The 23,429-nt window shown below is 61.4% G+C and overlaps 1 protein-coding gene across 2 annotated transcripts in view; it reads right to left on the minus strand.

The window, feature by feature from the left end:
- Positions 1-23,429, minus strand: part of UNC13C (unc-13 homolog C) — a 109,719-nt gene that overhangs the window by 11,131 nt on the left and 75,159 nt on the right. Inside the window, exons 19-29 of one of the 2 annotated variants that reach the window (XM_053272550.1) lie at positions 19,670-19,796; positions 18,492-18,588; positions 17,636-17,779; positions 17,142-17,219; positions 15,801-15,878; positions 12,119-12,148; positions 8,965-9,053; positions 8,478-8,624; positions 6,935-7,058; positions 5,325-5,381; positions 4,443-4,523 (exon numbers count right to left, since the gene is read on the minus strand). In XM_053272550.1, coding sequence (XP_053128525.1) covers positions 4,443-4,523; positions 5,325-5,381; positions 6,935-7,058; positions 8,478-8,624; positions 8,965-9,053; positions 12,119-12,148; positions 15,801-15,878; positions 17,142-17,219; positions 17,636-17,779; positions 18,492-18,588; positions 19,670-19,796 — 1,052 coding nt within the window. The remainder of the gene's footprint in view (positions 1-4,442; positions 4,524-5,324; positions 5,382-6,934; positions 7,059-8,477; positions 8,625-8,964; positions 9,054-12,118; positions 12,149-15,800; positions 15,879-17,141; positions 17,220-17,635; positions 17,780-18,491; positions 18,589-19,669; positions 19,797-23,429) is intronic. The other variant, XM_053272551.1, reaches the window with a different exon arrangement.

Raw genomic sequence — 23,429 nt, forward strand, 5'->3', positions numbered from 1 at the left:
TCCGAACCGAGACTGCTCAGAGCCATATAGCACCGGGCGGCGGTTCAGCAGCCTGCAATTGGGGGAAATACCTGTGTACCTGCAGGTCCAAGTTGGGCTGAGGAGAGGCAGGGTGATGATGGGGGCAAACCCCTGCCAGGCTCCAGCGGGTTGGGGGGGCCCTGTTTTTGTTCACAAAAATGTGTTAAACGGCAACAGAAGCTGCTGCAGAGAGGTGACTTCTGAGGCCAAGGATCAAACTGCTCCTGGAGCAGGAATGGTGTTTGGGATTCATGGCTGAGAAGCCAACGAAGCAGCAGGGGGCACAGCCTCAGCCCCACCGGCAAGCCGTGGAAAGCAGAAATGCCGCATCCCGGGGAGGAATCCTCCTCCTGCCAATCAGCTCCTCCACTCCACCCTGTTGCCATGACAAACACCCTACTATGCAAATGAGGGTGATTATGCAAATGGCCCCAACAGGTCAGGCACATCATTGGCAGAGCAGCAGCAGGCGGGAGTCCGCACCAAACCGCAGAGCAAACCAGGGCTGCTTCCAGAAGGCCAGAAGGGCCTGAGCCACGCTGGGACCCAGCCGGCCGGCTGCTGGGTGCTGCTGTGGAGGCTGGGCCCTCCCTCCCTCCCTCCGGCCAGCCAGCCCTCTTCCCGGGCGCTGCGGCCCCACCATCCCCTCAGGGGAGTCTCTGGCAGGCCGTCTCCCATCCAAACGCACCCCAAGGCAGACCCTGCCTGCTGCTTAGCAAAGGGGACAGCTCAGGCTCAGCACCCCGAGGCCAGCTCTCAACCAGGATTGCCAAGTTTCTGTTGGAACAGAACGCCGCCGCCTCCTCCCAGCTCCAGCTGCCAGTGCAGAATCAGGGGAAAGTTAAAGGAAGTGACTTGCCCCAAACTCAAAGGACCAGCAGGAGCCATCCAAAGCAGGTCTAGACGGAAACGGATCCATTCTGAGCTTTGGTCCAGGACTTATTACTCTGCCCAGCATCCGAACATCAGAAAAGCACAGCTGGATGAGGCCTTCTTAGTCCAGGATCCTGTTTACCCCAGTGGCCCACCAGATACCTCCGGGAGGCCCACTAGGCTTTACCGTGGGTCTTCTGCGAGGGTTAGGGTTCAAAGTTGCCCCCCAAAACCGAGGCCAAAAGTGGATGTTTTCACTCCCGATAGAGATCGGGCTACACTCTAACGTGCCATGAAAAACCCGAAGTTTTTGGGTGAACTGCTCCCCAATAGCTCGCAGGGACTTTGGGGTGAATCTGGCCAATATGCAAAGGCACCCCTCCATGCTGGAGGAGATGCCAACTAAAAGCCGGCTGCGGAAAGCTGATGCAGGCCTTTGCCCCCTCTCTGGCCACGGCTCCCCTGCCACCAGGACCCAGAGGCCACCAGTCGCCACCAAGACCAGCAGCCCTTGCTAGGCGGCTTGTTGCTCTGGCTGGGAAACCCCTGGCTGGCTGGAGGCCTCCTGCGGCTTCCATGCGCTTTCACCCAGCCAGCCACCCCGCCCCACGGCAGCCTGTGGAAGAAGGCAAGTGGGAGGGCCCGGGTCCTGTGCCTGCTGGCCCCCACCCCTGGCCGCAGCATGGCCACTGGCCACGCTCCTAGGATCCTTGTGCTCAGCATGGTTGTGAAAGGGCTCCGTGTGCCGCCAGCAGAAGGGTGAGCCTGTGTGTGTGTGTGTGTGGGGGGGGCGGCTGGACAGTGCCAGCCCCCTTCCCCCCACAGCCGCTTCCACTGCTGAAGAGGCAAGTCGTCTTCGGTTTAAAATGTGCCTTGCCTTTTCAGCAAAGCACACGGCCGCAGTGGAACCGTCAAAGAAACCTCCAGCTGCTGGCACAGTTCCCCTTAGGCCTGTTGGATGGTGGCCAAGAGACTTAAATGGCCAGAAGCAAGACTTAATTAGGTAGCAATTATGGAATTAAAAAACCACAATTAGATGTATCTTTCTAGACAGAGGAGCGGCTGAGAAATGGAGCTGTGGAGTTTACGGCCTCCGAGTGTCCTTGAGAAAGCAAATTGCATCCGAACGTCTTTGCTGTGTTTGGAGCATCCTGACGAGCACCACTGCCTCAAAGCCCTGAATGGCCTCTCAGCCCAGCCCCCAACGGAGGTGCAAACGGGGGCAGCGGGCGCCAGCCTGGCAGGCCGCCATGCCCTGGATTGGCTCCGTCCCTCAGCCTGCACCAGAGATGTGCGGAAGCGGTTCTGTTCAAACAGGGCCGGTTCAGCCAGCTCAAACTCAAACTGGTCTGCACCCCCCCCCAAGGGGTGCCATTCCAAGTGTGGACTGAACCAACCCTCATTTGAATGAGGATCCGAATCCTCACGGGTTTGGACCCAAAGGGGGGGCCCCTAACCCTTTAAAATATTCCCAATGGGGGCTGGTGGGGAAGGGGGGGCTGGAAGGCACCTGACCCCTGGTGGTGGTGGCAGCAGCTCCTCTAAACGCCGGGCCGGATTGGGCCCTCCAGCCTCTGCACATGCACGGAGGCCACTGGTGTGATGACGCCTGCGCAGAGGCCAGGAGCGGCGTTCAGAGGAAGCGGTGGCAGTGGGGGCGGCAAGGGGCTCCCTCGCCACTGCCCCCCCCCCCGGCAGCCATTAGAAGTATTTTGGAGGCGGGGTTTCCCCTTGGCTTGTAAAGGGGACTCCTCACTGGATCTGCAGGCATTCCCCTTGAACCAAATCAAACCGCTTCTGAACTGGTCCGACCACCCTAACCCTAACCCTAACCCTCAATTCGAACCGGCTCATGGACGGGCTGTCCAGTCTGAATTCAACCGCCATCATCGGTTCCGGGCACCCCCCCCCCCCCGTAGCCCACCGTCCACGCCTGAACTCTCCCGCTCTGTGGGCCGGGAAGAGGCGGTCCTGGAGACCAGGCAGAGCGGACTCCTTGGCGGAAAGGCTCACAGCCAGGAATGGCGGGCCGGAAGCCAGGCCAGGATGGTCTCCTCAGCCAAAGGACGCCCAAAGGACGCCCTTCACGCAGGAAGGATGTCGCAGGCTGCCGCTACCTGTCACTCCCAAGGCCAGAGACACTCCCAAAGACACACCCACACAGGGCTCTGGACCACAGTCTGCTTGTTGTAGATCTGCTGGGCCTATTCTAATTTATTCTAAATCCAAAGACATTTACTGGGCGGGGGGTGGAAATCCAGAGGGTGCCCCTTCTGCACTGCATCCAGCAATTGGGACTCTCCCTCCAGGGAAAAGAATAAGAGGAGAGCTGGGCTGGTGGCAGTGCGCGCGACTTGTCCCTTTAGCTAAGCAGGGTCCACCCTGGTTGCCTATGAATGGGAGACTTGATGTGTGTGAGTACTGTCAGATATTCCCCCCTGATGGGATGGGGACACTCTGGGGAGAGCAGAAGGTTCCCAGCTCCCTCCCTGGCAGCAGCATCTCCAAGATCGGGCTGAGAGAGACTCCTGCCTGCAACCTGGGAGAAGCCGCTGCCAGTCTGTGCAGACAATCCTGAGCTAGATGGACCGAGGGTCTGACTCAGTAAATGGCAGCTTCCTCTGTTCCTAATATTGTTAAGTGGTGGTTGTGTCCCTCCTGCTCCCTTCATGCACTTCCTTCAGCAGTGACATTTTCGGAAGGAGCTGAGCAGCAGCTGTGGCGGAGATGAATAAGTTGACTCAGTTGGGCTCTCAAACATCTGGCTGGCAAACTGGGGACCAGTGAAGAGAATAATTCATCACTCTTGTTGAGCACAATCCAATTATGCCCAGGTGGCAGTTAATTAGCAGATGCCGCAGATGGAGGAGGGGCGAGGAAATAGCTGGCCTCGTGGGCTGCCTTCTCTGGATGACACGTCTTCATGCACATCCAGGGCAGGGGAAGTGGGAAGGTTGCTCAGCTGCAGAGGGGTCCCGAGATGCTCTTAAACACGTGTGCGTGAGAGAGCGGTGGGGTAACAGAACACGGAGTCCACGGACGCCACCTGTGCATGTGGTGAAGGATTCCCAAAGGCCAGAGAACTTGTTTTTGAAAAATGAAAACCAAGGAAGTCAAAACAAAACAAAACAGGAAGTCCCTTCTATGTGGGAGTCTTGCTCCCATGTTCTGGTGCGGGGAGCTCCTCAGGATCTACGGGGCACTGTGTGGCCTGGCCTTCTCTGGCATGTCCTCGGCCACATGGGATGGGGAGAGCGGACGCTCCAGCCAAGGGGTGCGGGGCGGGGGGCGGGCAGGGCAGGCCCTTCTGCACACGCCCCAAGGAGCACCAACCTGGGCTGTTCTGCTGCACAGGCCTACCCAGAAAGGACAGTGGCTGGTTTCTGTGAGGCCCGAGCAGGAGCACTTCCTGGGGGCTGCTGCCGCCCTCCAGGCTCTCTTGCCCCTCGCCGTGCACGAAGGAGATCCCGGCCCCCCAAGCCACATGTCAGGCCACGCTCCGTCTTGACAGAGACACCAACGTGTGTCCCCCCCCCCCCCCCGCTTACCTTAATGGTGGCCAGCACCACGTCCATGATGGCACACTGCCTCAGGGTCAGGCTTTTCGTCTCTTCTCGGATGACGTGGTCCTGAAGGAGAACGCAGAGACGGGAGCTTATCGAGGGAAGATGTCTGAAGGGGGCTGCCCTGCCCTGTCCCAGGACCGTGAGGAGGTGACATTTCAGCGTTCCTTGTGACTGATCACTGCTCCTGAAGGTTTCAGTCCGACTTTAGGCTCACTTCCAGCCTCCGCCACAGGCTGCAGCAAAGGCCTGTCCATTGGCCCGAGGAAGACCAAACACCTTCGGGGCCCACCCCAAGCAGCTGCATCTCTCTGGGCTGCAGCCCCTTCACTAAGGGGAAGAATCTCGGGCCCTTGCAGGGAGCAGCTGGAGCCCAAGGCCATCACCAGCCCCATGTAAGGGACAGCAAAGGGTGCCGCTGAGTCGGTGCCGACTCCTGGCGCCCACAGAGCCTTCCTGTGGTTGTCTTGGGTAGAATACAGGAGGGGTTCACCGTTGCCTCCTCCTGCACAGTATGAGATGACGCCTTTCAACATCTTCCTGTATTGCTGCTGCTGCTGCCCGATAGAGGAGTTCCCCATCGTCTGGGAAACGTACCAGCGGGGATTCGAACCGGCAACCTCTGGCTTGCTGGTCAAGTCATTTCCCTGCAGCGCCATAGGTGGATGGACCCTGCCATTCTCACCTTCCTGGCGCAGTGTGGGGAATGCCCACGGGGTCGCTGCACCCACTAGCCCAAGAATCAATGCCCTGCCAGGGTGGAGGAGGGCTTTCACTGGGTCCTCCAGCCAGGGAATTCACACAAACTCCTCCCGGCTGCCAAGGTGGCAGCCGGCACCTCATCTGGGTGCGCAGATATTCGCTTACCTTCAGCTTGGATAATTGTCCTAAATCTTTGGCAGCGCTGAAGATCATCTGGGGACCCTGTGATCAGGAAACAAAGGATCTGGCTCAGAAGCAAGTTCCAACACTTTCACTTATCACATGCGTCAACAAGGCTTCTGTCTTTCTTCATTGCCTGTTCATCCTCCCTCTCTCTCTCTCTCTCTCTCTCTCACACACACACACGGCTTTCCAGGGTGTTTTCCACACAGGGCTTTTACCTCACCTCACATCTCCTCCAAAATGGAGGGTGTGTGTTCAGATTTACCCCCGAATCCCTGCAAGCTATCGGGGAGCACTTCACACACTATTCAGGTTTTTCACTGAGCATTTGAGTACAGACCAATTTACATCCAGGGTTAAAATAAATCCATTTTTTGGTGTCGGGTTTTTTTGGGCAACTTTGAACTCTCAGTAAAGTCTCACAGTAAAGCCTGCTGAGTGAGAAACACCCAGGGGAAACTGAGTCCAAGATTTCGCCCCAGGATATAGGGCTAAACTGAACTCAGTTCCTAAGGAATCTTTAGTGGGGGAAAGCAGAGGAAAGGAATAGAATGTTTTTCCCTGTCCTTTTTTATGAGGATGGGATTCAAAAAGCATCCCTAGGCTCCTTTAACTCTGTCTCAGCTTTGGGGAGGAGAGAAAAGTGTCAGGCAGCATCCTGCCCTCTTCTGCTCCTTGTGACTGGCTGGCTGATGCTCAGTGACATTCTCCTTGCTGTTGGGCCTGTCAGTCAGGATGAGAGAGGAGGGGTTGGACTTGAGCACTAGCCAGTCAGGAGGGGGAGGAGGGACGCTGCTGCCTGACACTCCTCCTCTGCCTCTCTCTGGAGACGATTTGCCCTGCTTGAAGCTGAAACAAGCTCTCTGATAAGGAGCCGGCACTGAATCAGGGAGGTGGGAGGGGAAGAGCAAAAAGCAAGCCGACCCCCAGGGGCATTTGTCTCCTCTCCCCACTGTTCAGTTACAGCTCCCCTTGGAGGATCCCTTCCAAACCTATGCAGACCCAAACATGACATCCGCCAATCCTGCCCTCCTCAAACTTTTGAAATGGAAAATGTCTTGGGAAAGCAGCAATTTGCTGTCCTCAATAAGATCCTGGAATCCATTTCCCCTAATTGGAAGCGGGGGGGGGGGAGGCTGATCAGGGCGAAACAACCCCTCCACTCGAGGGGCTGCTGCTCTTCCCTGAGAGGACCCCGAGAGGCCTCCAGTGGCCCCCAGCTGGCCTCCCTTGAGCCCCGGCCTCCTGAGCGCGTCTGGGCTTCCACTTCTGGCTGCTTCATCCTGGAACTGACTGGCAGCTTCTCACCCCCACCAGCTTTGTGCCTCCTTGGAGTGGAGCGGCCGGAGTGGCCAGGGAGACGGTCGCCAGAGCCGGTCTTTTGCCAGAGCCGAGCAGCCTCTGTGCCGCAAGGCTAGTGAGCAGGGGCAGAGGCCGAGAGGGGCGTAGTAGTCCTGCATCCTCTGGGTGTCCCTGCTCAACGGTGTGCCCCGTCTCCTCTGCCTGCAAGCAGATCTGCTGCAAAGACCTGCCTGTCCCACAAGCATTTCTCAGGAGCGTCTCGGGGCGCCCAGTGTGGCTTCGGGGCTTACCGTTTGGTCTGTCAGTGGCGGGAGCACAATCTGCTTTTCGATCTTGTTCAAGACCAGTTTCCAGAGCTCCTTCAGGACCCGCTTCAGAACCGTCTTCTCACAGATCTTCGCTGAGCGACTTAAGCTGGGGAAGAACGAAGCACAGAACAAGCTCCAGTGGGGGTGCCCAGACCCCCAGCGCTCCCTCCCTGGATCAGCTCAGCCTAGTGGCGGGGGCGGGAGACTCGTCCCCCAAACCGCAGCAGCAAAGCTTTTGAGGGAGGGAAGCCCTGCGTGCAGTCGGGCTCTCAGGGAGGGGCGGAGTGCCCCATGCCAGCAACCAGCGCATGGCCCTGAGCAGAAGGTGGGGCAAAGAGAGCAAGCCGGCTTCTCAGGGCCTCATGCAGCCTGCCCAAGGCTTGGCTTCAATGCCCGGGCACAGCCCACTGGCCACAAGCCCCTCTGGAGCAAGGGGTGGGAGGCCTTGTTCCTGCACAATTCCCTTGCACTTCCCAGGCTGCGAGCCTTACACCGCACGCAAAAAGCAGTGCAAACGGCAACGTTCTGGGGCGCCAAATTGAAACCGTAGCAGGGATCCATGGTAAGGGGGCAAGCCGCCTACAACGGGCAGACGCAGCTATCGTAGGGCTGTGACGCGGCAATCCAATCCGAAGGAAGGCACCGGAAATAGGAACGGCACCCTCCTCCCAGCGCAGGGGCTGCCGTGTCCACACAGGGGCAATACGGAAGCAGGCACAAGGGAGCCGCTGCGACCCTGGGGGGAGTTGGGGGGGGCGCCTGGGAAGCAGCCAGCAGACTGCTGGGACTTGTGGGATGGCTCTTGGCTGACCCGGCAAGACCGTGGGAGTGGGCAAGTGGAGGACGAAGGGGCTGGCCGGCTGCTGGGCGGGGAAATGAGCGCGGCTTCCCTTACTCCTCCGGCGCTTGGGAGGGAAGGGTTTCCCTCCCGCCTGCCAGGCAGAGCACCCGGCACCCTCCTGCGCCATTGCAGGGAGGCTCAGTTGCTGCGGCTGGCTAGAGGAGCCCGGCCAAGAGCAGGCCCTGCCCAGCCCAACTCCAAAGGAGGAGCCTCTCGCGCCACACCTCAGGCGCCTGGCAGCTCCCCCCAGCCGGCTGCACAATGTGGGTTGCCACAGACCCGCCCCCCCGAGAGAGAGAGAGAGAGAGATCCCTGGGCATCCAAGGAGACATGTGCCAGACCCCCCCCCCGGTGCAGGCCATCCCCAGCCACAGAGAAGCTGGTGTGGGAGAGTGGGGGGGGGGGCCTGATCCAGCGGCAGCCTTCCTGGGGTGGGCAGCTGCTGTGAGCACAGGACTTGCGGGGACTGCGCCTTCCAGCACTTGCCACACCAAGCTGGGGCAGCCTGCTCAGATTAAGAAGCGCTTCCAGCCCGAGGAGGGCGGAGCAAGAAAGAGGCCAAGGGGTGGGGACAGGGTGGCCTGCCTTGCAGGAGCGTTGGAAGGATCACGGTGGCAGCTCTGGTTCATTGGGGTAATAAAAACACGACACGTGGGCGTCTCAAGAGCTTCTCAAAGCAGTTACGTTTTGTCGAGGAAATCCATCAGCGGCCGCAGCACGATCTCGGCCTCCACGGCGCTGCTGTTCTTATTGGCCGCGGCTTCGTTCCCCCTCATCTGGTTCAGTTCCAGGCTCATCTGCCTCACGCACTCCTCTGTCACCACCTGGAAACTGGAAAGCAGCCCGCGGGGAGGTCAGCGGGGTGGGGAGGCCGACCCAGGGCCCCCCCCCGCCACCAGCCTGGCCCCAGCTTTGCAGATGCGCCTCCTGTGTGGCGGCCCCCAGGCCCCTGAGAGCCCCTCCGAAAAGGCCTCGGAGCTGGGCACATCCCTGGCCTGGAGGCGTCTCCCCCCCGCACCCCCCCCGTGCCAGCAGCAGTGGTGAGCCCACAGCCCAGGGTCACGGGCAGCCCAGGGTGGCTGCAGAGCTGCCCTCCCTCGGGCCGCATTGGAGGGCCGAGGGCTGGGAGGGCCAGGCAGGGGGCTGGCGGGCAGGCTGGCTGGCGTCTCACCTGGCCCCGTAGGTCACGCTGAGCTCATCCAGGACGCCGCTGAGCTTGGCCTGAAGCTCTTTCAGAACCGTGCTGGCTTCTGCGTCCAGCTGAAGAGAGACACCCGGGGGGTCAGTCTGCCCTTCAGCCCCACGAGCGGCTGCTCTGCACCATGGCGAGGGGAGGGGGCAGGGCATCCATTGGTGGAGGGACATTAATGAAAAACAGACGTGGAAACCCAGCGGGCAGTTGGTGCCGGCGGCCGACAAGCCAAAGGGCTTCCTGTCCCCCGGGGCACACCACCACCCACCCAGGGGTTCTCACGGGGACGGGCGGGCATTGCCCTTGTGCAGGAGAACGCCCGGCTGGACGGGCCCCCGGGCCCGATGGTGGCCAGAATCTGGCCACCTGCCTCCAGAAAGACAGGCAGGAGCAGCAGGCGGCGGGCAGGGCCCATTGGCCAGTCCAGGTGCCACTCAGGCAGCTCTGCAAGGGCACCAGGGAGCAGGCAGGCAGGCGGCCTCCTGGCCCGCCCCTGCCCCGGCATCCGGCTTCCTGCCACTCCCGAGCCCCTCTGAGCACCGCCTGCTGAACGGGCTTGTGGGGCAGGTCTGAGGAAGGCAGCCGGCAGGGGGCAGGAGCGCCTCTCCTTGGGGACGGAAAGCGGTTTCCATGCCGTCTTGCATTAGTGTGGACAGAAGCAGAGCACCCAGCAACGAGAAGTGCAAGGAGGCGGACTCTCAGGGCCCATGCGCGGTTCCCGGGGGGAGGGGAGGGGAGGGGAGGGGAGGGGAGGGGCCGCTGGTCCGGGCCGGGCAGACACAGCTGGGCCCAGCAACCCTGACCCTCAGCACATCCAGAGGAGGGCAGGCATGCTGGGCCCCAGGGCGACCACAGACTGGGGCGGGGGGGGGCTCTGGAATGTGCCGGGGGCATCTTGGCCGGGGAGGGGGTGTGCAGGGGAGAGCAGCCTTCGTGATCCACACAGGCCTCCCCTGCAGGGAGGGCGGGATCCATGCACAGGCACTGACCGCGGAGGGGCGCCCCCTCTTGGCGCAAGGGAAGCCGAGCAGCAGGAAGGGGGCCTCGTTCCGCTCACCACTCTTCCCAAACCATCCTCCCCACAGACCCCCCCCCGGCCCCGCCCAGCACGCCTTCCACTCCAGGCTGGAGGCTGGGCAGCCCTCCGAGGGGTCGGAGGAGGCAGGGGGGTCCCGAGACTCTCGCTGCAGGGAGAGGAACAGAGGAAGCCGCCATCTGCTACCCCATGCTGCAGCGCGAGGCGGCTTCCGCCCAGACCTAGCCCTGCCGAGCCTCAGCAAGGTGGCTGCAGCCCTTGCCCTCAGAGCCCCTCCTGGGGAGACCTGGGGAAGCGAAGACAGGTTGGGGGCTCTTTGGTCAGAAGAAAAGCGGGGAGGGCCCTCAGGGGCCATTAGCCACGAGGTCTGCACAGAGCCTCCATGTTCAGAGGCAGTATACCCCTGCATACTGCTTGCTGGGGCGGGAGAACTGTTGCCCTCAAGCCCTGCCTGTGGGCTCCCTGGAGAGCAGGAGGGATGCTGGACCCAAAGGGCCCGCCCTGGCCCTTCTGACGAGATGGCTGCCTCAGCATCGCTTCCCGGCTGTGAAGTCCTGGGCAGCCTGTCTCGGCCGGGGGGGCCGGGGGGGGCGGTGCTGGTCGCCAGGAGGCAGCCGAGCGAGGGCCGGGCCGGGCTTGGCTGGGTGGCCGCTGCAGCTCCATCGACCGGCCCCTGCAGCCGCCTCCGCCCCCCGGGATGTCCAGGCGCTGCTTCCCTGGGGTAATTCGCCTTCTGGGCGGAGCCCTGAGTAGCCCCAGCGCTAGGAGAGGCCGGGCCCGGGTTCAAGAGCTGAGCGAGCCCCTGCGCTCCAGGCCTCCTGAGCCCGTTCCAGGCACGAGTCGGTTGCTGAAGCCGCAGGGGCCCCGACCAGCACTTGCTTCGGCCCCGCTCCGGGCAAGCGAGGAGGCGCTTCCGTGCTGTACATGCTGGGCTTGGGGGCCGCCTGCTGATGTCCTCGAGGCCTGAGAATCAGAGCTGGCCCTGAGGCGGAGGAACGAGCGGCAAGCAGGGCCCCCCCCGGGCCAAGAGCCTGGTGCCCTCCTTCGCCCCTCCGGAGGCAGAGACGCCGCCCACAGAGGCCAGCCCGTTCGTCCCCATGTGGGGAGCAGCTTCCTCCATGCTGCAGGACAGGCAGCTCCCGGGAGCTTCTGCACCCCAAGGGGTCGGAGGGGCTGGGGGCGGGGTGGGGGTCCGAGGAGGCCCAGGCAGCTGGCTCTGCTTCTCAGAGCTCCATAGGCTCCTCTCTCCCCCACCTGCAGGCTGGCCATTCGTCCGGTAGAGCTGCTGTGTGGCTAACTGTGCAGCAGCTCTACCGGACGAATGGCCAGCCTGCAGGCAGCACGTGAGAGAGAGGAGCAAATGGCGCTCTGGGAAGCAGAGGCCGCTGGGCCTCCTTTGACACTCACCTGCCCCCCACCAGCCCGCGAGGGGCTGCTGGCTTGGGGTGGCGTCTCTCCCAGCCTCAGTCCCCCAGAGGTGAAATGGGGACAAGGGGGGGGAGGGAGGGCTCTACTTCGGAGCTGTCATGAGGGTGACAACGCAGACAGTCAAGCACTTGGTGTATAAAAACTGGCCACAATCCAGCATCGAGCCTCACGTGCGTCAGAAACCCTGGAAGGAACGGGGCTTGCAGGCGAATGGATGCAGATGCGTGCTGGGTGGGGGCCAGGAGCAGGGGTGCCACGGAGGGACGGGCTCTCTCGGGCAGTGCGTGCGTGCGTGTGTGGGGGGGGTGCCCCCGTCTCCCCTCTGAGCAGGCGAGAGCAGCCCTCTCCTGGCTCTCCTCTTCCTCCCCTCCGGACTGGGGTCTGGGAAACAGCCCCCACCGCCAAGCTGCAGCCACCCAGCCTGGCCCACCTCTCCGATGGGCTTCCGGGGGATTCGACCAGCTTCTAGCCAAGCGCTTGGGTTCTGAGTGGCAGGCCTTGCCCCGAAACGGGTGTTGCTGCCGCGCGTGTGTGTGCGCATTCTGGGAAGCTGACATCTGGAGCCCAGAGCGGGGCCCAGAGTGCCTCGGCATTGCCACGCCAATGCCCAGTGGCGCCTCCGCCCGGAAAAGTGGTCGGGAAGAAGAGAAGATGCTTACTAGCACAAACCTCATAAGAAAACCGCTCTCCTTGTTGCTTCTGCTCAGGGAAGGGCAAGTTAAAGGCATTAGACAAAGACAGGAGCACACATTACAGGCAAGGCACAACACCCGGTTCCCTCACAGTATTCTCAGTGCATTCAGAGACAACCACTGGAAACAAACAAACCACCGGACGGCATCACAGGGCGGCCCAGTGAAAGCATCAGGGAGGAGGAGGAGGAGGAGGAAGAGAAGGAGCAGGAGGAGGAGAAGGAGGCAAATGGGAGAAGGAGGAGAAGGAGGAGGAGAATGAGAAGAAGGCAAATGGGAGAAGGAGGAGAAGGAGGAGGAGAATGAGAAGAAGGCAAATGGGAGAAGGAGGAGGAGGAGGAGGAGAAAGAGGAGGGAAGGAGAAGGGGGAGGGAAGGAGGAGGAGGAGAAGGAGGAGGAGAATGAGAAGAAGGCAAATGGGAGAAGGAGGAGGAGGAGGAGAATGAGAAGAAGGCAAATGGGAGAAGGAGGAGGAGGAGGAGAATGAGAAGAAGGCAAATGGGAGAAGGAGGAGGAGGAGGAGGAGAATGAGAAGAAGGCAAATGGGAGAAGGAGGAGGAGGAGGAGGAGAAAGAGGAGGGAAGGAGAAGGGGGAGAAGGAGGAGGAGAATGAGAAGAAGGCAAATGGGAGAAGGAGGAGGAGGAGGAGGAGAAAGAGGAGGGAAGGAGGAGGAGGAGAAGGAGGAGGAGAATGAGAAGAAGGCAAATGGGAGAAGGAGGAGGAGGAGGAGGAGAAAGAGGAGGGAAGGAGAAGGGGGAGAAGGAGGAGGAGAATGAGAAGAAGGCAAATGGGAGAAGGAGGAGGAGGAGGAGAAAGAGGAGGGAAGGAGAAGGGGGAGAAGGAGGAGGAGAATGAGAAGAAGGCAAATGGGAGAAGGAGGAGGAGGAGGAGAATGAGAAGAAGGCAAATGGGAGAAGGAGGAGAAGGAGGAGGAGAATGAGAAGAAGGCAAATGGGAGAAGGAGGAGGAGGAGGAGGAGAAAGAGGAGGGAAGGAGAAGGGGGAGGGAAGGAGGAGGAGGAGAAGGAGGAGGAGAATGAGAAGAAGGCAAATGGGAGAAGGAGGAGGAGAATGAGAAGAAGGCAAATGGGAGAAGGAGGAGGAGGAGGAGGAGAAAGAGGAGGGAAGGAGGAGGGGGAGGGAAGGAGGAGGAGGAGAAGGAGGAGGAGAATGAGAAGAAGGCAAATGGGAGAAGGAGGAGGAGGAGGAGGAGGAGAAGGCAAATGGGAGAAGGAGGAGGAGGAGGAGGAGAATGAGAAGAAGGCAAATGGGAGAAGGAGGAGGAGGAGGAGGAGGAGAATGAGAAGAAGGCAAATGGGAGAAGGAGGAGGAGGAGGAGAAAGAGGAGGGAAGGGGATGAGGAGGAGGTGGTGGTGGTGAAGGAGAAGGGAAGGGAGGAGGAGGAGGAGAAGGAGGAGGAGGAGGAGAAGGAGGAGGAGAATGAGAAGAAGGCAAATGGGAGAAGGAGGAGGAGGAGGAGGAGAATAAGAAGGCAAATGGGAGAAGGAGGAGGAGGAGAAAGAGGAGGGAATGAGAAAGAGGAGGGGAGGAGAAGGAGGAGAAGGCAAATGGGAGAAGGAGGAGGAGGAGGAGGAGGAGGAGGAGAAGGCAAATGGGAGAAGGAGGAGGAGGAGAAGAAGGCAAATGGGAGAAGGAGGAGGAGGAGGAGGAGGAGGAGGAGGAGAATGAGAAGAAGGCAAATGGGAGAAGGAGGAGGAGGAGGAGAAAGAGGAGGGAAGGAGAAGGGGGAGGGAAGGAGGAGGAGGAGGAGAAGGAGGAGGAGAATGAGAAGAAGGCAAATGGGAGAAGGAGGAGGAGGAGGAGAATGAGAAGAAGGCAAATGGGAGAAGGAGGAGGAGGAGAATGAGAAGAAGGCAAATGGGAGAAGGAGGAGGAGGAGGAGAAAGAGGAGGGAAGGAGAAGGGGGAGGGAAGGAGGAGGAGGAGGAGAATGAGAAGAAGGCAAATGGGAGAAGGAGGAGGAGGAGGAGGAGGAGAATGAGAAGAAGGCAAATGGGAGAAGGAGGAGGAGGAGAAAGAGGAGGGAAGGAGAAGGGGGAGGGAAGGAGGAGGAGGAGGAGAAGGAGGAGGAGAATGAGAAGAAGGCAAATGGGAGGAGGAGGAGGAGGAGAAAGAGGAGGGAAGGAGAAGGGGGAGGGAAGGAGGAGGAGGAGAAGGAGGAGGAGAATGAGAAGAAGGCAAATGGGAGAAGGAGGAGGAAGAGGAGAAAGAGGAGGGAAGGAGAAGGAGGAGGAGGAGAATGAGAAGAAGGCAAATGGGAGAAGGAGGAGGAGGAGGAGGAGGAGGAGAATGAGAAGAAGGCAAATGGGAGGAGGAGGAGGAGGAGGAGAAAGAGGAGGGAAGGAGAAGGGGGAGGGAAGGAGGAGGAGGAGAAGGAGGAGAAGGAGGAGGAGAATGAGAAGAAGGCAAATGGGAGAAGGAGAAGGAGGAGGAGGAGAATGAGAAGAAGGCAAATGGGAGAAGGAGGAGGAGAATGAGAAGAAGGCAAATGGGAGAAGGAGGAGGAGGAGGAGGAGAAAGAGGAGGGAAGGGGATGAGGAGGAGGTGGTGGTGGTGAAGGAGGAGGGAAGGGAGGAGGAGGAGGGAAGGAGGGAGGAGGCGGAGGGAAGGAGGAAGGAGGAGAAGGCAAATGGGAGAAGGAGGGGAGGTGGAGGAGGTGGTGGTGAGGGAGGAGGAGGAGCAGGGAAGGAGGAAGGAGGAGAAGGCAAATGGGAGGAGGAGGAGCAGGGAAGGAGGAAGGAGGAGAAGGCAAATGGAAGGAGGCAGAGGAGGAGGAGGAGGAGGAGGAGGGAAGACGCAACATCCGCAGGAGCTGAACACTCCAGACCAGCCGCCTGGGGCCAGTCCAGCCCTTGACCTCCCCTTCCCTGCCATGGGCTGCTTCAAAGAATGACCCCTCCGGGATGTCCTGGTGCAGAGAAGGCCTATCCAGAGGACCCAAATACCAGGAGCTGTGAGGCACGATCCCCCAGCAGGGGGAGGCCTCCTTCTCCCTCCACATTTGGACTGCAGCCAGAGACCGGTGTACCACTCAGCCAAGGAAATGCCCGCCCCATTTTTTAAAAGCTCGTAAAATGAACCACATGGGCATTAGTTCAGCACATCTGAGCCTCCCATTATGTTCTAAAAAACCAAAATCAAATTATAGAGAAGTTGAAGTGCAGCTCTGGAGAGTGGTAGGGATTTAGTGGCTTCATGACGTCACAGAGAGCCAGCCAACCAGCACCGCACTCAGCCAACCAGCTGCGAACAGGATTCCCCCGAGCTCAGCCAGGGAGAGAAAACTGTCCATCTCCACAAAACGGGGGTGGGTGCGATTCCAGTGGGATGGCGGCTCTTGCGTGTGCCTGGACACCCCCCCCCGCCCCGGCAATGTGCCACCTTCTCTCCCGGGAAAGCCATTCCACAGGCGGCCAGGGCGGCCTTTCTGAGTTCCTGGCTGAGTGATGCTCGCCTGACATCCAGAGCGTGCCTCTGCCTCTCCTTCCTGTCAGCCCAGAGTCGCCCTGGAAGCAGCCCCTAGTAGCCCAAGGCGTCTGCGGACCCCCCACGGATACACCCGAGTCCTGCTTTGCCTCATTCTAGTTGGGTTTCCTTTGAGCGGAGAGCAGCGCGTCCAGCTGGGCAAACGGGACTCACCTCTTTCCCTCCCATGGCTTCAAACATTTTCTCCAGTTGGACTCGCAGCTGCTGGATGTTGTTCATCAAGATACAGGGCTAGAAACAAAAGATGAGCTGCTGAGGCCAGACCAGGAGGAGCGACTGGGTGGAGGGGAGCTCCGAGATGGGGCGGGGAGGCCGTTCCGAAATCGGATTCTGTAAGCCGCCCAGTTGGTTATGGGGCAGCTATATCAAGGAAGTGGCTGTTTTGCGTCTCTCACCTCCTGCCCAAAGGCCACGTGGTGCTGGGTGGCGAGTCGAGCTCTGAGCCGCCCCCTCGGCCATGTCCCTCCCATTTTGTTTATCCCTCACTTTTGTATCCCCAGAACAGCATCCCTCAGATCTGAACAGTAATACAGACAAGCGTCTTCTCCCCTCTTGCAAAGGCTGATGGGAAACTCTGTGGTGTAGCCGTGGGTTGCATCACCCCCCCCCCGCACACTCAGGCAGGGTTTCCAGGGCTTAACTACAGCCCCAAGGGACAGCCAAAAGCCTCCCCCCACGGCAAGCACTTTGGGCCAGAACCAGGGGGGGGGCAGGGAGGGGAGTGCGGTCCAGAGACGTCCGTCGGAGCCCATCCAGGAGGGCAGGCGGCAGCTTGAATACGACGCGGCAGCTGAGTTCCCCGGGTGGTGGAACTGGCCCCGAGGAAGACGGGGCCAGGGGAGGGCCTTGATTCTGCACACAGCCCCTCACCAAGGTCCCTCCTGGCCCCCCCGCCCAGACAGAACCCCGGGAGGCCTTCAGCATCCAGGCAGGGGCCCATGGGGCTGGCCCGGGCCCTCCTGGCTTCCCAAGCAGTGACCCCGATGCCCCAGCGGTGAGAGCCGCGAGAGTCCAGCCCTTCCCTCCGGTGCCACTTGCAGGGAGCAAAGCTTGCCAGTCACCCTGAGCCGTGCGGGGGGGGGGGGCTGGGCTCGGGGGGGGGGCGTTGTATGTGTTTTCTCTCTCCTCCTGCGGCCTCCCCCCCCACGCTAATTGCAGCTTCAGGGCAAACAATTAACATCCGCCGTGGAGGGAGCACTGGGAGTTACGCCCCTCCCCATTTCCACAGCAGCCACAAAAGGGTCATTAGTGCAGAAACCAAAGAGCCCCAGCAAGGGAGACCCCCATCCCAGGGCCGCCTACCTTGCGCCTTGAGAGTGGAGGGAGCAGAGACAGCCCCACCAGCTGCTGCACCCACCCACAGCCCTGGAGAGGAGTCCAGCTGCCCCCCCGCAGCCCCCCCCCCCAGGACTGGTTCTGTCGGCAGCTGCCTGGACGAGAGGATGACTGCAGTAGAGCACATTAAATAAGCCCAACAATTAACGTTTTACTCACCAGATTTTCTTTGTCACAATAAGAGCCAAAGTCATTTGTTATAATTGCAGCATACTGAACAAGCACTTTGTGGATCGTCTGGAATGGAAAAAAGAACGGGTTCCTTTTGTTTCGTTTCGTTTTGCTGCAGCGCTGGGGAGCAGGACTAGCCCGAAAAGTGCTGGGAACCTCTGTGAGCCGCCGTGAGGCCTCCGCGGAGAGGGCGGCAGAAGAGCCAAGCCTCCACGCTGCCGAACTCCCAGGACGAACCCTTCCAGGCCAGTCAAGGGGAGCTCTTCCGGCCCAAAGAGTAAGCGTTTGGCCCCTGAGCGCTCGCCCCTCCCAAGGCAGGTGATGCCTGCATCTTGCTGCAGCTAAGGAGGGCCTCGTCTGGCCAGGGCCGGGAAGGGAACCCGCTCAGGGGCTGAATGCTCAAGGCTGAACGGAGAGGAGCCTCTCGAGGGCAGCAGGCCACTCCCCCCGCCCCACATGCCTCCACGAGGCAGGCAGCCTACCTTGGCAAACCTCCTCATGAGATGAGAGAGCGCTTCCGGATTGGGGCACTCCAGCTTCTTGATAATCTCAAAGCTCTGGTTGAGCTGGGCGAAGACGTCCACCACCGAGCAGGAGAAGAGGGCATGGTCGGAGGTCTGCTGGAACTGCGGGGGGTGGGGGGCAGAGAGGGCTGCTGTGGGGAGGAGCGGCATGGCCAGGGCAGCCGGTGGGCCTCTGTTCCGCTCGGCTCCCCTCCCGGCCCCCGGCTTGGCTGCTTTCTTCCTGCCTTCCTCCAAGAGGCTCCTTCTGGAGCTCTCCCCCCACCCCCTGCCCCCCACTCCGGGCTGGGCCCAGGAAGCAGCAGCAGCAGCAACAGCAGCAACCTGGCTGCTCAGTGGGTTGTGCTGGGCACTGGAAGCACCACACACACACACACACACACCCCATGGAGAAGGGGCTGCGGACACCACAGGGCCTGGCCAGCTCTCCCTTCTGGGCTGGGCAGGGGGCTGCCCTGAGCCTGGCCTGTCTCCCAGGACACGCTCCCTGCCGGCCGGCCGAGCTTGGTGGTCTCCTCCTCACAAGGCCCTTCCCGGCTGCCTCGCTAAGACCCAGCGAGGCAGCAACGCCCTGCAGCAGGAGCACTTGGGGAGGGGGCAGCAGGCCTCCTCAGCCTCCCTGGAGCCAGACAAAGCCCACTCCCCTTGGGGGAAGGGGGCAGGGCCACCGGTGGGGCGGGAGGGCCACCAGGAGCAGCAGCAGGTGGCCGCCACGGCTGTCTGTTCGCACCCAAGTTGGCGGCCAGAGGGTCTGGCCCTCCAAGGCCCCCATGGGAGGGTCCCCCCGCCATGGCCCCCAGTCCCCCGCTCCTCTCACCCCATCTTTCTTGTCTCTTCCCAGCGCGCCGTGGAGGAACTCCATGGAGACATCCTCGTTCTCGTCCAGCCACTGCATGACGAATGGTTCAAACCACCTAAGGACAGAAGACGCGGATGCCTCTCAGGCCCCTTCTCCGCCCCCAGTGGCAGTGCAGGGGGTGAGCCCCGTGGCTATTAACCCGACTGGGGCTGCCGTCTCATGGGCCCTGGAGCAGGCAGGAGAGAATCCCAGAGGCTGGTGGATGCGTGACCCTGCAGGGGGTGCGGTGGTGGCGGCACTGCCTGGTCCCTCCACGGAGCCGCGGTCCTTGCTCTGGCCAACAAGCCCCCCCCCCGGGTCCTGTGATGGGGCCTCCAGGCTGCAGGGTGTCCCAAGAGTCCTGCCTGCTGTGGCTGCTGCCCAACTGTGCCGGGGACAGCCTGCTTGCTGCTGCCTGTGCCGGCCCCGATTCCTGGCCTGGCCTCTGCTCCGCCTTCCCTCCTCGCCAGTCTTGCTCAAGTTGTGCTCCCGGCCAGATCCTGCTCAGCCTCCAGCCCTGCTGGGCTCAGCCCCTGCCCAGACCCCATTTTACAGCCAGCCAGGAAAGAGCGGCCGCCTGCCCCTTCCTTGCAGTTGCCACGAGGAGAGAAGAAGCCCACATTCCACGAAGCCGTATGAGAGAAACCCCGGCAGGCAGTGGGGCTGGTGGGAGGGGCCTGTGCGTGGCAGTGGGGTCGTGGGGAGGGGGGGCAGGACATGGCCAGAAGCCAGCCAGCGGCACTAGCAAAGAGGCTCAAGCAAAGCCCAGCGATGGCCTCGGAGCCTGACGGCGATGCCCGTGCTCGGTGTCTGGGGGAGTGAGAGAGGCAGGCAGAGCCGGGTCACGGGTCCAGCCGAGGGGAGAGGCTCTGGCCCTTGTGAGCAGCTGCTTCTGCCTGGCCTGCCTCCCCGCCTGGGGGGCCTCCTCTCCACAGTGTTGCAAGATGCTTCTGCTCAACCCAACTGACAAGGGATCGCCCTTTCTCTGCCATGCAAGTCCAGGAGAGGCTACCCAGGCACTTCCTAGTGGGAAGAGCTCTGCAGCCGGAATGGGCCCGGGTTCCCAGGATGTGCCGGACGAATATTTAAAGAAAGCTGAGCTCAACAAGCAGGATAAAAGCTCCCGAATGTTCCGTCCTCCCCTCCCCAGAACTCACAGAGAGTATTCGGGCACTGCATTTCCAGACGTGGTGAGCTCTCTCACGTATTCATTATAAAACCATTTCACTTTGAAGTGCAAATTCATATAATCTGTGCTCTTGCATAACCGCTGCTTTTCATGCTCTGTAATGGAACACAGGAAAATAAAAAGAAAATATATGATGAAGCTCGAGCGGTAAATAAAGTCACAACGTCCTGCTGCACATTTCCGCCTGAGCCAAATAAATCATGCTGGACGTTGACAGCCATTATCTGCCTAGGTTTTGGAACGGCTTTGTGCTCATTGATTTACGGCCTCCATGCTGTGGGGAAACATGCCGGCCCCGGGGCCTGGCATGGAAGGAAATCGAGTCATGGTGCTAGACCTCAAGCTCAAGCAGACACCTCACAGCTCTCAAGGACGCCAGCCAGCCTCCCAAATGCAAGCGGGGCTAGGCAGGCTCGTTTGCTGGTGGCTGCTTCTCAGCCCAAAAGGCCTCAGAGCAGTTCGCCCAGCAGCAGAAGCACGAAAAAACAGCTCTCTGTCTCCAAGGGGCTCACAAGTGGGAAAGGAACCACCCAGCAGGGCCCAGCAACAGCCGCCGGGGGGGACGTGGCCGGGGAAGCTGGCTGGCTGCTCCCCCACAATGAACGGGAGAGCAGCCCCCGCTTGAAAGGGGGCCTCATTGCGAAGGGAGCAGAGGGCGCCTCTTTCCTCCGGCGTGTTCCAGGAAAGGAGGACAGAGAGGTCTGTGACCCACCCGGAGCTCTGGGGATGAGGAATGTTCGAGACCAGAGACCAGACTGTGTCGGTGAGGAGCACCCTGCCCATGAGCCTCACGCTCCTCTGCCCAATTCCCACCCAGCCCCCCATACAAAGAAGGGCGGCCCAGGACTCCTTTCCAGGCTGTGCTGGCAGACCTTCTTCTTCTTCTTCTTCTTTTTGGCCAGAGCAGCCTTCTCCGTTCTGGACGTGAACCGCCAAGAGCTACGCTGGATGAAGACAGATGGCCAAGTGGTTCAGCCCCACCCCTTCCAAAGCGGCTCACACCTTTCTGGAAGGCCTTTGTTTACGGCCCCGAACCTTGCCAGCAATCCTGCTGCCAGCCCCACTCCGGAGGAAGGGAGCCCAGCGCCGCTCATTCTTGGGCCACACGAAGCATCTCTTCAAGGCACCCCACAGGCTGCTGAAGCGTCTCTCGCGGGAAGTCCCCAGTGAGGTGGTTACTGACCGACCCTCTTTGCCACATAATGCTCAGAGCGGTTTGTGCAGAAGAAGATGGAGTGAGGAAGGAGCCTCCCGGCTGTTGAATGGCTGCCACAGAAGCGGGGCGGCGGGGGGGGGGGGCGCACAGTCCTCTGCCGAGCAGGCCAAGGGGCCCTTTTCACGGCGTGGACTCGCTTCTCTTTCGCGGGGGAGAGCAAGTGGCCCTGCGCAGTCCGCCCGCCCAGGGCCTGCTGCTGGCCTCGCCCTCGTGCTTGCCTCTTCTTAGACCAGGAGCCCTGGGGAGACGGGGCGCCACCTTCCTCTTCGCACCCCACAGTGGGCGGGGGCCGCTGGGCTAGCTTCCCCGCCTCCTGGGCCGCTCAGCGGTGCAGCACGAAGCAGAGGAGCCTGGGCTGCGAGTTCTGGGAGGAGGCCAAGAGCCCCACTGCCCACAGCCAGGGCCCGAGGCCAAAGCGGTCGCTGCTCTTGCCGGAGGGGAGGGCCAGCTGAGGGACCCCCAGGGACTCAAAGGGCAAGAGCCCGGCTTTGGCAAGCCAAGACGGGCCGGCGCCATCCAGCCGTTCGACTGCCGCACCGCCCAGGAGGGACCGAGTGCGCCAAGGCCGGCGTTCTGGAGCGCCTGGCGGCGGCTTTCCTTGTGCAGCGTTTCCAATCGGCACAGTGGCCTGAGGCAGCCGAGCAACAGCTTCCTGCCTGCTGCAGCCAATTCAAAGGCCAGCCTGACACCAAAGCACCTCCAAGGCCTCCGCTGGTGAAGGGCAGCCCCCCCCGCCCCCCCGCATGCCCTGCGGCCTCCAGAGCGGCAGCCGTCTCCTCTTCCTCACTGGGGGCTTTACTGGCTCTTCAGGAGGGGCGACGGCGGCCGAGGGCAGATGTCCAGGAGGAGGCCCCACCTGCAGCGGCTTTGGGACGGCTTCGGCTTTGGCTTCGTGGCATCTGGAAAGCGGCCAGGAGCCATTCCTGGCTGGTCCTGCAGGGACTCCCCTCGCTGCCTCTACTGGCAAGCCATCCCGGCTGCTGGCCCTCCCCACCTTTCGTGGCAGGGGACCAATTCTGCCTGGAGCGAGACATGGCTGCCCGTGCTGGAGCTTCCTGCCTGCCTCTGCCATCTCAAAGGGGTCTCATCCTGCCTCAGTGTGGCTGAGCGCTCCTCCATGCAGCCCTGCCTCTTGGGGCTCCCCCCAAAGAGAAGTGGGGCCCCAGAACCACATGGCCAGTCGCCACTGAGGCCACGTCCCATTAAAAGGGGGGCTGGGGGCGGCCATGAGGGGGCGGGGTAGGAAGGCTTCTCCAGGACCACCCCCCCCACCACCACAAATGTGTTGCAAAACTGGATTCTTCTCCAGCTGGGTTTGAAGGCACCGTGGCTGGAACGGAAAGGAACACGGCAGCCATTCAGCCCCAGTTCCTCCTTGACGCTCAGCTAGAGAGGAGCCCGGCTCCCTCCCGCCTCCCGCGGTGAAGGACTCGGATGTGCAGATGCATCATAAGCAGCATCCTTGGGTTAAAAGAAAGAGAAAAGATGGGGAGCCCTGGAAACTCACCAGACGATGGCCGGCACCCTCTGCTATCCAGGAGGCTTCTGCTGTGAAGGCCTCTAGGCAGGCAAACAGGGCGCGAGGAGGGGCCCCCCTCTGCCGCAACACAGGGCCGAGCGGCTGGCTTTGGTAGCCATGCCAAATTGCTTGGAGGATCCCTTGACAGTCCCCTTGAAAAGGCAGCCTCAAAGCTTCCGGAATAAAAGCCGCGGAGGAGAGTCTTTGGCGCCAACTCTCAAGGTGACTGGAGAGGCTGCTGCTTCCTTCCCACCCTCCCAAGGTGACTGCTGCTTGTTCCCGCCCCCCCCCCCCCCGCGAGAAGGCTTCAACCGAGGGCAGCACCAGCCACAAATCTGTCACTCGGGGAAGGATCTCAGGAGGAGGGGTCAGGCGCAAACCGGGCTGGAAGAAATGCCCTGGAAATGGCCACGAGGCCCCCTCCTTCCGGGGCTCTCAGCGAAACAGAACCTGACGCCAGGGTGAGGGGGCCGGAGAGGAAGGGCCCCAGCCCTGGGGGCCAAAGCACCCCTCCAGCCACTTCACACCGGGATGGCCCTGAGAAGCAGGCTCCCCGCAGAGGGTCTGCGCTCCAAAGAGGAGGAGGAGGAGGAGGAGGAGGAGGAGGGGGGTCCCCCGGAGGGCAGACCTGCACAGCTAGGCAAGGGCCGCTATCGCCCTCCTCAGGCGGCTGCGGTTCAGCTCACGGCTTCAGGGCTCTCTCCCGTAAAAGCCGCTTCCTTGCACACACTGGCCACCAGCCGAGGGTCCTGACCCACCCCGCCCCAGAGGAGCAGCGGCAGCGGCAGCGGCAGCGCCGGCCCCCAGGCCCCAACCCCCGGCCACCTTGTGCTGCGTGGCAGCTGCCCATCTCCAGGGAGCCCCGGGATCCAGCACTGCCTCCATCCGCAGACTCAGAGGAGAGCCTGGCAGCCCAGACGAAGCCAGCGCTTGGGACGTGGGGCCAGGCCCCTTGGAGCAAGAGGCAGGGCCATCCACGCAGTGCCTGGGCAG

Source organism: Hemicordylus capensis, chromosome 10 (genome assembly GCF_027244095.1).
Source record: "Hemicordylus capensis ecotype Gifberg chromosome 10, rHemCap1.1.pri, whole genome shotgun sequence".
Taxonomy (NCBI): Eukaryota; Metazoa; Chordata; class Lepidosauria; order Squamata; family Cordylidae; genus Hemicordylus; species Hemicordylus capensis.